Source organism: Loxodonta africana, chromosome 5, assembly GCF_030014295.1.
Source record: "Loxodonta africana isolate mLoxAfr1 chromosome 5, mLoxAfr1.hap2, whole genome shotgun sequence".
NCBI classification, from domain to species: Eukaryota; Metazoa; Chordata; class Mammalia; order Proboscidea; family Elephantidae; genus Loxodonta; species Loxodonta africana.
In genome coordinates this window covers 159,128,068-159,139,991 of record NC_087346.1, presented here as the reverse complement: position 1 = coordinate 159,139,991, position 11,924 = coordinate 159,128,068, and the positions used below count along the sequence as shown (strand labels likewise).

The following is an 11,924-nucleotide window of genomic DNA, read 5'->3' as shown; positions in this document are numbered from 1 at the left end:
AGACCCTCTGTCTACCTGTGTGGGGTGGAGGGAGTGGCCAGGTGGCTGGGCTGGGCGTGGGCATGCTTCCCCACTCCTGTGCCACCCTGGGGAGCGATTCCGTGGGGTGGGCGAGTTTGGCCCTCATAGCCACAGGGCCACCCCCAGCTACATCACCCTGGTCCTTGTCACTAAGAGTCCGCCTGCTCCCAGGCACCTCCACCCCTGGAGCATCTTTGTGTGCTCAGCATCTGAGGGGCATGGTCTGTGTCCCCAGCACCTCCAGCCAAGGCCTGACGCTTGGTGGTCCCCAAAATGCTTTTATTGAGCAAGGGCTGGAGGCCGAGGTGTAAGTCCAGGCTGGTCCCCTCTGCCCTCTCCTGGTTTGGCTCCTGATGGTGTGACAGCAGAGGTGGGCCCCCTCTGAGGCTCTCAGGGACGCATCCTTCAGGGGCCTCCACACGCGTGTCCACGAGAGAGCTCATCCTCAGGGCCTGCAGGGGACTGGGGTCGGCCTCAGACGAAGGTGGCATGGTGCTGGGTGACCACAGCCTTGGCCAGCTCCCCTGGGGTGGGGGCCAGACTGGGGGGTTCTGACACCAGGAGTCCACCGGCCCAGGATCGTCCAGGGCCCGTCTGTACTCCCAGGACACTGCCGTCCAGTGTGGACGCCGGGCTGGTGACACAGTCCACGTCGATTACCCGCTTGACTGGGAGGCCTTGGCAGCTGCGGGCCCCGCCTCCTGTCAGGAGAGGGGAGAGCTGTCAACACCGTCCCTGGGCCTGCAAGCTGCAGGACGACTCGCCCACCTCCCATGGGCCCCTTGGCCTGGGACAGGAGCGCCAGGGCGGTGTTGCCGTTAACAGAACTGTCCACAAATGTTCCCCAGGCCTGGCTGCAGACGCTCTGGGGAGCTTCTTGCTCACCCGCAATGGCACTTCAGGGCCCCTGACGCAGACTCAGCCCTGACGGAGCTCAGGGTGGGAGTGAGGGGTGGGAGGCAGGACGGTGGCTGGACCAGGATCAGGCCCTGCTCTGTGGGGCCCTAGGGAGTCCCTGCCCTGAGGTCCTTCAGCTGTGGTGGGGACACCAGGCTGCAGTCTATCTCCCGCTGTACCTGGTCCAGGTCTGCTCTGTGCTGGCCCCGCTCCCCTCTCCCATCCCCGCCCCGAGTCCCCCAGCCCCAGGCAGGAAGGTTCCTGGCTCCACTTTCTCACCCCAGATCTGGCCATGCCGTTCCCTGTCCCCTCTGCCCATCCCCAAGCCTTGTCCCCTGCCACCTCCTTGTCCTCCCAGGTGGGGCATCCTCTTCCAGGCAGCCTTCCCAGGCCTACTGGGCACCCCCTCCCCAGTGCCCTGATCTGTTCCCTCGACCAGAGCTTGGAGTATGGGGGGTGGGGTGCACCTGGTGTGGGGTTGGCGTTGCCCCAGTGAGGACCAAAGCACCCCATCTGGGCCTCTCCATCCGCTCAGATCCTGGCCCAGGAGCGGGGTGGGCTGGGGTCTGGATGGCTGGGGAAATGGTGGGGGGAAGAACTCCAGTATGAAGGCAGAGGGACAGATGTGCTTGGGGACCAGTTGATCGCCTGGGTGGGGTGGGCTGGCAGAGACCAGGGTTGGGGGGCCGACACTCCCTGCGATCTCAGACCCCCCGCCCCCAATACAGGCATGAGTGGAGCAGTGACAGGGCTGAGCCCCCCTGCCGGTCCCCAGTCACACTATTCGGGCCACCCACCCTGCCTCGTGCCCGCCAGGGGGTGCTGTCTGCAGGGCTCCCCCTCAAGCCCAGGGCCCAGTGCAGGTGGAAGCCGGGTGGTGAGGCCCCAGGCCAAGCCACACAGGGGTCCAGGCCACACAGGGGTCCAGGCCACCCAGGGGTCCAGGCCAGCAAGGTCCAGACCTCCTGAGGCTCCCATTGCCAGGTGGCCTGACCACGCCACAGGCCCTGCATCCCACCACCCACCCCCGAACCCTCCTGCCCGAAGGCCTTAGACCCACCCTTGACCCACCCATGGTGCGTCCACACCAAACTGCACTGCGCTGACCCCTCCCCCAGCCCTCAACCCATCCCCACCGCCACCAACTCCTCAGGCCACAGGCCCCTTCCCCTCACCCACCCCTGAAGCCCCCACCGTCAGCCCCCACCCTCTCCCCACAGCCCACACCACTGTCCCCCACACACTCTTCCAGGCTCCAGGCCGCCCAGGAGTTCTCGGGCTACCCCCAAACTGCTGTGAAAGCTGCTAGACTCTGGGGTGGGCAGGCCCCCAGGTGGAAAGATTGTGTCCCATGTGGGAGTCCCCAGGGCCAGCCGGGCCAGCCAGGCCAGGTGCACAGTAGATGTGCCAGAGGGTGGGCTTTGGGGTCAGTCTCAGTGCCCTCCCCAGGCAGGGCCTGAAGGAAGGGCCGGGCTGGCTGAGGTGTGGGGCAGCGGTCAGGGGTAGCCCTCAGTATTCACAGGTGAGTGCCTAGCTCTTCTCCTTGGCTGTGCGGGCGGCGGAGGCGGGGGGGGGTTGCGGTGGGAGGGCTAGGAGAGCCCCTGAGCCAGGGCCACGGGTCCTGCTGCCCGACTGCCCGTCCCGGTGTGAAGCCCTGCCGCCTCCATTGTCCTGAGGTCAACAGGGAGCCAAGAAGCTGGGAGTAAGGAACCTGTGCTTCCCAGCCACTCCGTGGTCCCCAAAGTCCCCACCCAACCACCGCCCGCGTACCCACACGTGATCTGGGCCTGGGGGAGCCCCCCTCTCCCAGCCTCCAGCTCTCAGTCTTAGGAAGCAGCCTTGGGTGCCAGCCAGCCACATGGTCCCTGTCCTCGGGCAGATGAGGGGCAGGACCCGGGGACACCAGGGTGCCATTTGTGAGTCCCCAACTTAGGTGCGGGCTCCCCGAGCCTCAGGTGAATCTGTGCAGGCATAAATGGCTGAGCAATGGAAGGGGGTTCTGGGTGCTGTGGACACCCTGAGGCCTGTAGCTAGAAGTTTCTCTCAGCCAGTCCTTCAGGGGCTCAGCCAAAGTCCTGGAGGCCCCAAGCCGTCTGGGAATCCGACTCTCGGAGAGCTCCAGCATCCACTGTCATCTGGCTCACATGGCGGGCAGAGAAGACAGGCCTCTCACAGCCCAGGGGCCCGTTTCTATGGAAGGGGACAGCTCCCTGCCAGCCCAGGCCACACATGCCAGTCTTGGGAGGGTGGCCGCGCCCTGACCCTTCCTGTCTGCCAATCCTGAACCTGCTCTCCTGACTCAGTGGCAGCCCTAGGTTCTGACTCAGCGCCCACCGCCCGTCAGCCTCGTGCCAGGGCCTGCCCAGGACAGCTGCCGGAGGGCCTCCTCCAGAGACACTGCCACAGGGAGGCAGCCAAGCTCGAGGGGTCACAGCAGGACCTGGGTGTCAGCCCTGGCATTATTCCAGCACCCCTGTCCTGCGTCTCTCACTCAGATGTCCCTGATGCTTGCATGTGAGGCTGCCTGCTCTGCCCCTGGCCCTCGGCTGGCCCTCCCCACCTCCAGCTCTGACCCAATCTGTCCACTCACTGAACCTTCCCTGCGCTCACAGCCAGGCACCACCCCGCCCCTCTAGGCTCCCAAGAGCCTTCCTACCCCATTATCTCCAGCTCTGCCCCGACGCCCTACCTTTCTGCGTGGTGGATCCCGTGTGGCCTTTGAGGCTGCTCTTGCCACCTACCCAGTGAAGCCCCCACACTCCGACCGGCTGCCGCTCGGAAGCTCGCCCGGACAAGGAGACTCTAGTGGCTGAACTACTCTCAGAGTCTGTGTCCCCAGGGAGCAAGGCAGCCCCACCCCCATCATGGGTCCCTGTCACTTCTGCTCACAGCAGGCGACTCGTCTTGGGGGCCTGGAGGTGGGGGGCGTGGAGGAGGTCTGACTAGGCCGGGGGGAGCTGCCCCAGAACTGCCATTTGGGGTGAGATTCCACCGCCCCACCTTTGAGAGCAGGGGCAGCCCTGTCAGGGACCCACCTGGCCCCCCTCTTCTAGACTCCCCAAAACCAGCACCCCGACTTTGCCCACACAGGGGGTTCTTCCCTTTCTCTTTTTGGCACTGAGCTCTCCTCCCCCGCCCCACTGGGCCCAGCTCTGCTCATCGCCACCACCCTGCGGCCCCTCACTCGCTGCCCCCCTGCCCCACCCTCTTACCTGCTCTGTCCCCATGTCCTTCTTCTAATGCTCTGTGCCCACCCCGCCTCCCCCAGAAGGCCCACCTGACCGCCTGGCCCACTGGCCCCTGCTGGGAAGATGAGCCTGGGAGCAGGGCACCGAGCAGGGGTGACGGCCGGCTCTCGGAGGAATGCCCTCCCTGTTTCGGAGCATCCTCCCAGCAGGTCCCCACACCCGCCTCGTCTGTGGCCATTGGGTGGAGGTCCAGTGCACCCCTACGCTGTGTTTCTTACGCTGGATGGTGGGTTCACAGTAGCCACTGTGTCATTTAGAAATGGTCACAGTAACCTTGAAATCAGTAAGAGAAATGACCAACGGACCCCTTCTCCTTTGACCGTCACCTCCCAGAAGGAGCCTGAGTGTCAAGGCCCAGGCCCCACTCGGAGGCCCCCAGCACAGTCTGGCCAGAGGCAGGTCGGGAGGAGCCTGCCAGGACACATGTCCAGATCATTACTGTGGCTGTGCCCTCGCCCCCATCCTGGACACGCTCCAGAGGGCAGAGCAGAGGGGCCATCATGTCCACAGGGACAAGCCTGGGACTGGGTGCCTGACCAGCCTTTTGGGGCGGCAAACACCGGTGAACGCCCGAGCCCAGGCCAACGTGCCCAAGTGTGCACAGAGGGGTCCTGGGGTACTGGGAACTAAGCAAGGCCACCGTGTAACCAGCACAGCCTTCTGGTCTGTCACCTGGTGTACAGGGACACACTATCCTTCATTCTGCTGCCATGCCACCCCACGCCCTCCTCTCACGGGAGCAGCTGGAGGACTGACAGCCAGATGGATGGCAGACAGAGGTGGTGAGAGGTGGCCCAGGCCTGGCTGTGGGAAGGAGCAGCGAGTCTCAGGTACAGTGGCTGAAGCTTCAAGAGGGCCAAGTACAGGCACGGTGTACTGTTCCTCCCTCCTGCCCAGCCCCCAAGGTCAGCCGGTCCCCAGCTGGGCAGCTCTGCTCACCCCTCCCAGAAGTGTCTGCACCCCCCATGTCCTCCAGCTGTGCCTGGCGGGCATGGAGCTCGAGAACTCCCACGGCCGGCTGTGGACCGAATCCAGAATGTTCCTTCCACTTCCCTAAAAAAGTGCACTTTTTCCTGGATTATACTCCACCCACTGTCCCAGTGCGAAGTGAGAAAGAAGAGCTTTCAGGCAGGCAGTCCAGTGATGAGCTCTGGAGTTTATTATTCTGGAAGAGCAGAGTCAAGACACAGGACAGCTTTGCACAGGAATCCACAGAGCAGGAGCAGAGGAGAAGGGGGCCACAGGGCCATGATCTGTACAGCATGCATGCAGGACACAGTGTCGCCAGGCCGAGGTCAGGGGCTTCTCCCGGGAAAGGTGCCACAACCACTCCCGGCCCCACAGCACGAGTTATCTGAGCACCCTGCCCTGTAAGTAGGTTCAGCTACGGGGAGCCCCCAAGATCAATGAGGCAGAACTCAGGGAGTGCCACGGGTACGGGGCAGGGAGGCGGAGCCAAGGCGGCGGTCATGGCCCCCAGGGTCCACGTGTCACTGGGCGCACAGAAGCAGCGGCCACCGCCAGCACGTGCCTAGCATGCTATAAAACAACGCGTGGTATCACGCTATCACACGTACACCAGAGAGGTTCTGGGTCCGCATCACAGGCCTGCCAACTCTGGCTGTGGCACTGCGCTGGTGAGGGCGGCAGCGTGTGCTAGGAAGCACCCGCAGCCACTGCCCCCATGGTGCCCCAGCAGAATGGCCACCTGTGTTTGCAGCTAACCAGCCTTGTTCCTGCTAAAGGCCCTGCTGCACCCGCACACCCACTGCACTGCGGGGTCCCTGCATGTCTGAGGACCTCTGAACCCCTCATCCCTGAGACATGCAAGTGGGCTCATGAGTGACCAAGGGGAAGGAAGGATCCTGGGAGACGGGCACCTGTCCTTGCTCTCGGGAATGATCCTGGTCAAACTCTGGCCCAGTTGCCAGTGATGCCCCCCATGCAGGCAAGGCTTGGGAACCCACGGTAAACACACGGAGGAGGCAGGCACTCTGTGAAAACGCCCATCGAGCACAGAGGTCTGGGCAGGCCGAATGATCACAGCTGCTATTTTTTTACTGGGCACGGGATGGACGGTATGGAGGGGTAGTGGGTGGGCAAGTCGGGGTGTCGGGGTCACACTCTGGAGGTACCTGGTCTCTGCAGTCCTGGCGTGTCCTGCGTGTCCAGCAGTGGGGTTGGGGGCGCATGGTGGGCGCTGGCTGGTGGGGTGGGCAGTGGTGGCAGCAGGCTGCTGTTGGGGCTGCTGATGTCCCCCTCCCCAACAAGCGTCAGGTCGGCTGTAGGGTCCTCCTCCAGGGTCTGCACGCCCTCCACCTCCCTCGGCTGCCGCCTCCAGGTCTTCGAGGCTCCTTCTTGCGCAGCGGGGTGGGGGGCCCAAGGACTGGGGAGGGGCCCAGCAGGGGGCTTCTGCCCAGGCGACGTGGCTGCGGGGGACCTAGGCTGGCTGCTGGCTGAGCTGGGGCTGGCTGCAGAGCTCTCGCCTCGGTCCTGGGCCTCCCATCTCTCCCCGGGCGGCAGAGCGCTGTCCTGGCTGTGGCTCTTCCCCAGTCTCTTGCTAATGCCCTTGGCTGCGGCAGGGGTGGAGAGCGCGAGTCCTGTTGAGCCAGGTGGCAAGCGGAGGAACTCAGGCAGTACCAGGTCCTCCTTCCTCAGCAGCCCGCGCTGGTCATCTGCTCGGTTGCTCTGAGCTTTGGAAATAAGCTCAAAAAACTCTATGGAAGAAAACCCACATAGACCACGTTTAGCATCACACAGAGCCCCCCAAGACACCTGTCTGGAAAGCTCTGTGCTGGGTGCCCTGACGCCGGCAGCTGGGGGGTGGACCGAGCAGCCAGCACCTGTGGGAGGATGCTGCTGTACAGCTGCCAGGGTTTTTCATTCAACCCTTGGAGGCCCTGTGACAGCCAAGGCCTGGCTCCCCTCTCAGGACAGAATAGAGGTGGCCTGACTAGACCCTCACATCTGCAGCGCACCCCCCCCTCCACCCAAGGCCGCAAGGATGTTGGGAGCTAGAGGAACCAGCTTGGTGGGGAGAAGCCCTGGAAACAGGCGGCAACATGCAGATGAAGCTCAGCCACGCACCCCTCAAAGGTCCCTGCCTCTCGGGGTCCCCACCTCTCAGCACAGGGTGGTCCTCCTGGGCTCGTGGGGGAGAGGGCGGGTGGAGGGCCGGTCTTCATCAGGGGCGGCGCATTGCTGCAGCGGTCATCTCCGGCCTGGCCCTGCCTCCCTTCCACCCCGGGGGCCCCCGTCCCCCGTCACTCGCCCGCCCAGGCGTCCCTGGTTGCCCGCTGCACAGCACAGTTCCTTGCTGGCTACCCCACGTCCTTTCTCTTGACTGAGCCGGCTTTTCCATGGCGACACGAGTTCCCCGTTCCGGGCCGGCGGTGTCTAAGCTGATTTGCCCTGGTGTTCACACCTGACCCCTGGCTTTTACAGAGCCACAAGGGGTCCCTGGTCTCTGGCGCCAGAGGCTGCCAGGAGGGTGTGTCTTACTTCTGTGTGTCCACGGCCCCCAGAGGCCGAGGGACAGGGTGTTCCGTAGGCCCAGGCCTCAGCAGGGGACAGGCCCGCTGCCCAGAGGGTGCCCCCCGGATGGAAATCGGGGTGCAGCCACAGCTGTTGGTTTTCCATTTTTAGCACCTCTTTGTCACGAGCGTTTGGACAAAAAGGAAGTTTGAGGTTGGAAAGTCCCCCGTTCCTGTCTTTTTGGTGCACCTCTCCTTTCCCCTGGGGGCCGAAGGGACGTGCCAGCATGCGGCCTTGGACCACCACGTGGCCACCCCCAGGCCGGCCTGGGGACCAGCTTCTCCCAGGTCAGGGCCGACGCTGGCTCCGCCAGAGCTGCCCGCGGCCCCCGGAGAGGCCTGGTCTGTGTGGACACGCCTGACGCCGACATCTGTGCCCTAGCCTGAGTGGGTGACTTTGGGTGGTATCAGGAGGTAGACCCGAGAAGAGAGACCCAGAGACAGGGTGGTGGCTGCGGGTCGACCACCAGGGCCTCGGGTGTTTCACATGCAACAGCGTGGGCCGTGGCGCCAGCTCCCAGACTCAGGAGCCAGTGAGCGTGTGGACGCGGGGTTTCACTAAAGTCCAAGGGACGCTGAAGCCCAAGCACGCGGCGGGAGGGGAGACATGCTCGGCGTAGCGGGGACGGCAGCAGCCCAGACGCCCACTGGCTGTAATACGGTTCAATGACCGCGTGAACACTGACACCGCATTTACTAAAAACGTGCAAGGTTTAAAAAGTACACATACCCTCTGCTTCGTCCAAATTAATTTTCTGATATTTTTTTTTCCCAATCTTTGCAATAGATTCTTCTCTCTTTGAAAGCCGGGGATCCCTAGCATTTTTTCCGTTTTCGCCTTTTATCTTAATAGAGTTAGACTTGCCTAGCGTCCTCTGCTCTCCCTGCGTCAGAAGGAAAGTCAAAGTCCCACTCACATTCCCACACGACACACGGTTCATCGGTACAGACAAGAAGGGTGCTCCACACAGACCGCACTGATTGGAGGACCGCGTGAAGTGACAGTGACCATGGCAGGGACAGCAGTTGAGGCACAGCCACCCCCACCGCCGGAGAGGAGAAAGCCCGAGCGGCTGAAGCCCGAGAGGAATCCCGGGGGACACGCGCCAGCATGAGGGCCGCCGAGGAGCAGTGGGGAGAATTACCGTAGCCGCGTGGCTTCTGGAACTGGAATTTACCGCTATACTGTGTTTGCCTGACGCACCTTTCTGTTTATCTGTGGATGCTAAACATAACGAGACAAGCGTTATCATTACAGTGAGTCGCAGTCATCCAAACAGCCCCAATTGTACCCTACTGTTTTTTCAGTCTTGGAGGCCCAGCTGCAGAGAAACAAAGCACGTTAAGCGTCTCTCATCTGCCAGACCCGGAGAGGCCACAGTGTCGGCCACCTTGTCTGGCTAGAATGGAAGAAGAAGGACCCTCTCCATGGGCCAGCTTCAGGGCAGCGACATCTGCTGCGGCCAAGGGCAGGGTGACGCAGTTCTGTGGGGCTTTGAAGGAGGCTGACTGAAAAGCTTCCTTCACGTAACAGCTGGCACGGATATTCTTTGGAAGGTAGGAGAGTCTTAGTTTCCTGCACGTCCCCAAAAGCACCTTTGTCACAGGTCAGGGCCTGCAGCGCCTCCTCCAGGCACCAATGGTGCCAGAGAAATGATGTCATCACTGCTTCAACGAAGAAAAGCGAGTCGGCCTCAAGCTCTCCCAAAAGACTCACCTGAGCACAAACACGCCAGAAGGTCCCGCCACACGCCTGGCAGAGCTGCCGCCCAGGCCTGCCTGGCCACACATGCTGGCAACCCCCACTTGGCTGTCCGCCCAGGGGCAGGAGGCCATGCCCAGGAAGGGCCTTGGGTCCTAGCTCCAAGGGCAGCGGGGTGCCTGGAACCAGGGGCCAGAGAGAAGGGACCGCCCCACATGCTGGGGGACTGCATTCCAGAGCTGAAGGAGCCCTGGAAACACTGATCCAGAGCCCTCACTGTGCAGAGGCCCAGAGGGGAGTGGGGCAGCCCAGGCACCTGTGTGGCTCCTGACAGGATCTCCTCTTCCCAGGTAATGGGTGGGTGGGTTTCCAGAAAGCTGTCTCAGGAGACACACTCCCCTTGTCCCTCCACCTGGACAATCTCTGGCCATCTCTGCCTGTCCTTGGTGGTGGGCACAGCAAACAGGACCCCCGCCTTGGTTTAAATGACCTTTTCTAGTGCAAAGACCTGGGCAAGAAGAGGCTGAGCACTCTTCAGAGGAACGTAGGCTCCCCTGTGTCATGTCTGTGCGTCTGTCATGTCACGGCAGACATGGGGTCCTGAGTCCCAGAGTTCCAGCTCCTCACAGCTGTCTGACCCAAGACAACGGTTCCCAGTGTTGCCATCGAGGCATGGGTGGGAAAGAGCTTTGTAAAGCGTCTGATTCATTACACATGAGTAACTAACACAGGCCAAGGCACTGGGCACACAGCCTGAGCTCCTGCTGGGCAGAGCCATGCCAGCATTCTCCTCACCTCCTGTTTCGTGAGCAGGGAAGGGCACAAACAGGGACCAGGGGCCCAGGCCAGGTCACCACGCCTTCAGGGCTCCATTTCCCTTTTATAGAGTGACCATGAGGCTTTCTAGTGAAAGCGCCCTCACGCATGAGGTGAGTGTTCCCTCAAGCATATGTAGTGAATGCGCCCTCACACGTGTGGTGAAAGTGCCTTCATGCATGTGTGGTGAACATGCCCTCACCTGTGGTGTATGAGCCCTCACCCGTGTGGGGAATGTGTGGTGAAAGTGCCTTCATGCGTGTGGTGAATATGCCCTTATGTGTGTGGTGGAAGGACCTTCATGCGTGCAAACATGCCCTCACATGTGTGCTGAACATGCCCCCATGTTTGTGCGGTGAACATGCCCTCATGCGTGGTGAAAGTACTTACATGTGGTGAACATGCCCTCAATCATGTGGTGAGTGTGCCCTCGTGTTTGTGTGATGAACACACCGTCATGTGCGTGCTGAAAATACCTTCACACATGTGGTGAACGTGCCCTCATCCGTGTGGTAAACACACCCTTATGCATGTGGCGAACACACCTTCATATGTGTGTGCTGAACACGCCCTCAATCACTGGCGGACACACCCTTGTGTGTATGGTGAAAGTACCTTCATGTGTGTGTGGTGAACACGCCCTCACTCACGTGGTGAACGCACCCTCATGTGTGTGGTGAAAGTACCTTCATGTGTGTGTGGTGAACACGCCCTCACTCACATGGTGAACGCTCCCTCATGTGTGGTAAAAGTACCTTCACACATGTGGTGAATGTGTCCTCACATGTGTAGAGAATGTACCCTCATGTGTGTGGTGAACCTGTCCTCACGCATGTAGTGAAAGTGCTCCCACATGTGAGCACAGTAGCAACTCAGAGCACTCTGGGGAGTGGGCTCAGCAGGGACTGTCACCCCTTTTACAGCTGAGAAGACACATTCAGGGAGGTTGAGAGGCTTCCTGGTTCCAGGTCACATCTTTGGGGAGTGTGGCCCTCATTACCCTCATCCTGGGAGCCTCTTGTGCCCATCAGGGCTGACTAGTTTAAGCCCCTGAGACGCCCAGTTTAAGAAACTGTAATAAAGGCCACACTGCCCTGTGAGGTAGTCACAGGCCTCAGCCCAACGCAGCCCATGTGTGGTCCTGGTTATGACACAGCTGGGAAGATCCAGCCCTGTGCGCCTGAGACCTGCCAGCTCCGCCTCTGAGCACTGAGAGCGAAGAGATCTACCCCAGGAGGTAAGGCACCTTCAGCCTGGCAGGCTGCTGACTTGGTCACAGACACCAGGCTCCACCCTGGAAAGGCCAAGGATGGGGCTGCAGGGTTGGGACTCTTCACGGGGTGGAGACAGAGCCCGAGTACGCCGGAGGGAAGGCCCTGCTCGCTCACCTTTGCCCCTCGAGGGGTCCTTCTCTTCCAAGACGACCCGCTGCCCATCCAGACTGGAGATGGGGGCGCCGAGGTCCAGGAGCTCCTTCTCGCCACTCTGAAGTAGGAGACGGCAGTTAGCAGCTCACCTGGATTGTTCCAGGACATGTGCGTGTGAGCCGGCCCTGACAACCAGACCCTTCCCAGGCTTGGTGCAGCCACACACCAGGCGGCCCCACGTTCCTGGTACCTCAGAGGTGCCGGCCAAGACATGGGCCATCCCCAAGTGCCCCAAGGTCTGGCCATGGACTCCTGATGTGGACTAACTCGGGATTCCTGC

The 11,924-nt window shown here is 61.8% G+C and overlaps 1 protein-coding gene across 8 annotated transcripts in view; it reads right to left on the bottom strand.

Moving 5' to 3' along the window:
- Window positions 1-134: 134 nt before the first annotated feature.
- Window positions 135-11,924, bottom strand: part of RGS12 (regulator of G protein signaling 12) — a 162,448-nt gene continuing 150,658 nt past the window's right edge. For 4 of the 8 annotated variants that reach the window (XM_064286179.1, XM_064286181.1, XM_064286182.1 and 1 more), the window contains 5 exons: window positions 11,606-11,702; window positions 8,845-8,924; window positions 8,430-8,583; window positions 6,302-6,883; window positions 147-722 (listed from right to left, as the gene is read on the bottom strand). In XM_064286179.1, coding sequence (XP_064142249.1) covers window positions 496-722; window positions 6,302-6,883; window positions 8,430-8,583; window positions 8,845-8,924; window positions 11,606-11,702 — 1,140 coding nt within the window. In that variant the 3' untranslated portion in view covers window positions 147-495. Of the gene's footprint in view, window positions 723-6,301; window positions 6,884-8,429; window positions 8,584-8,844; window positions 8,925-11,605; window positions 11,703-11,924 lie in introns of those variants that run through there. The other 4 variants (XM_064286176.1, XM_064286175.1, XM_064286177.1 and 1 more) reach the window with 3 other exon arrangements.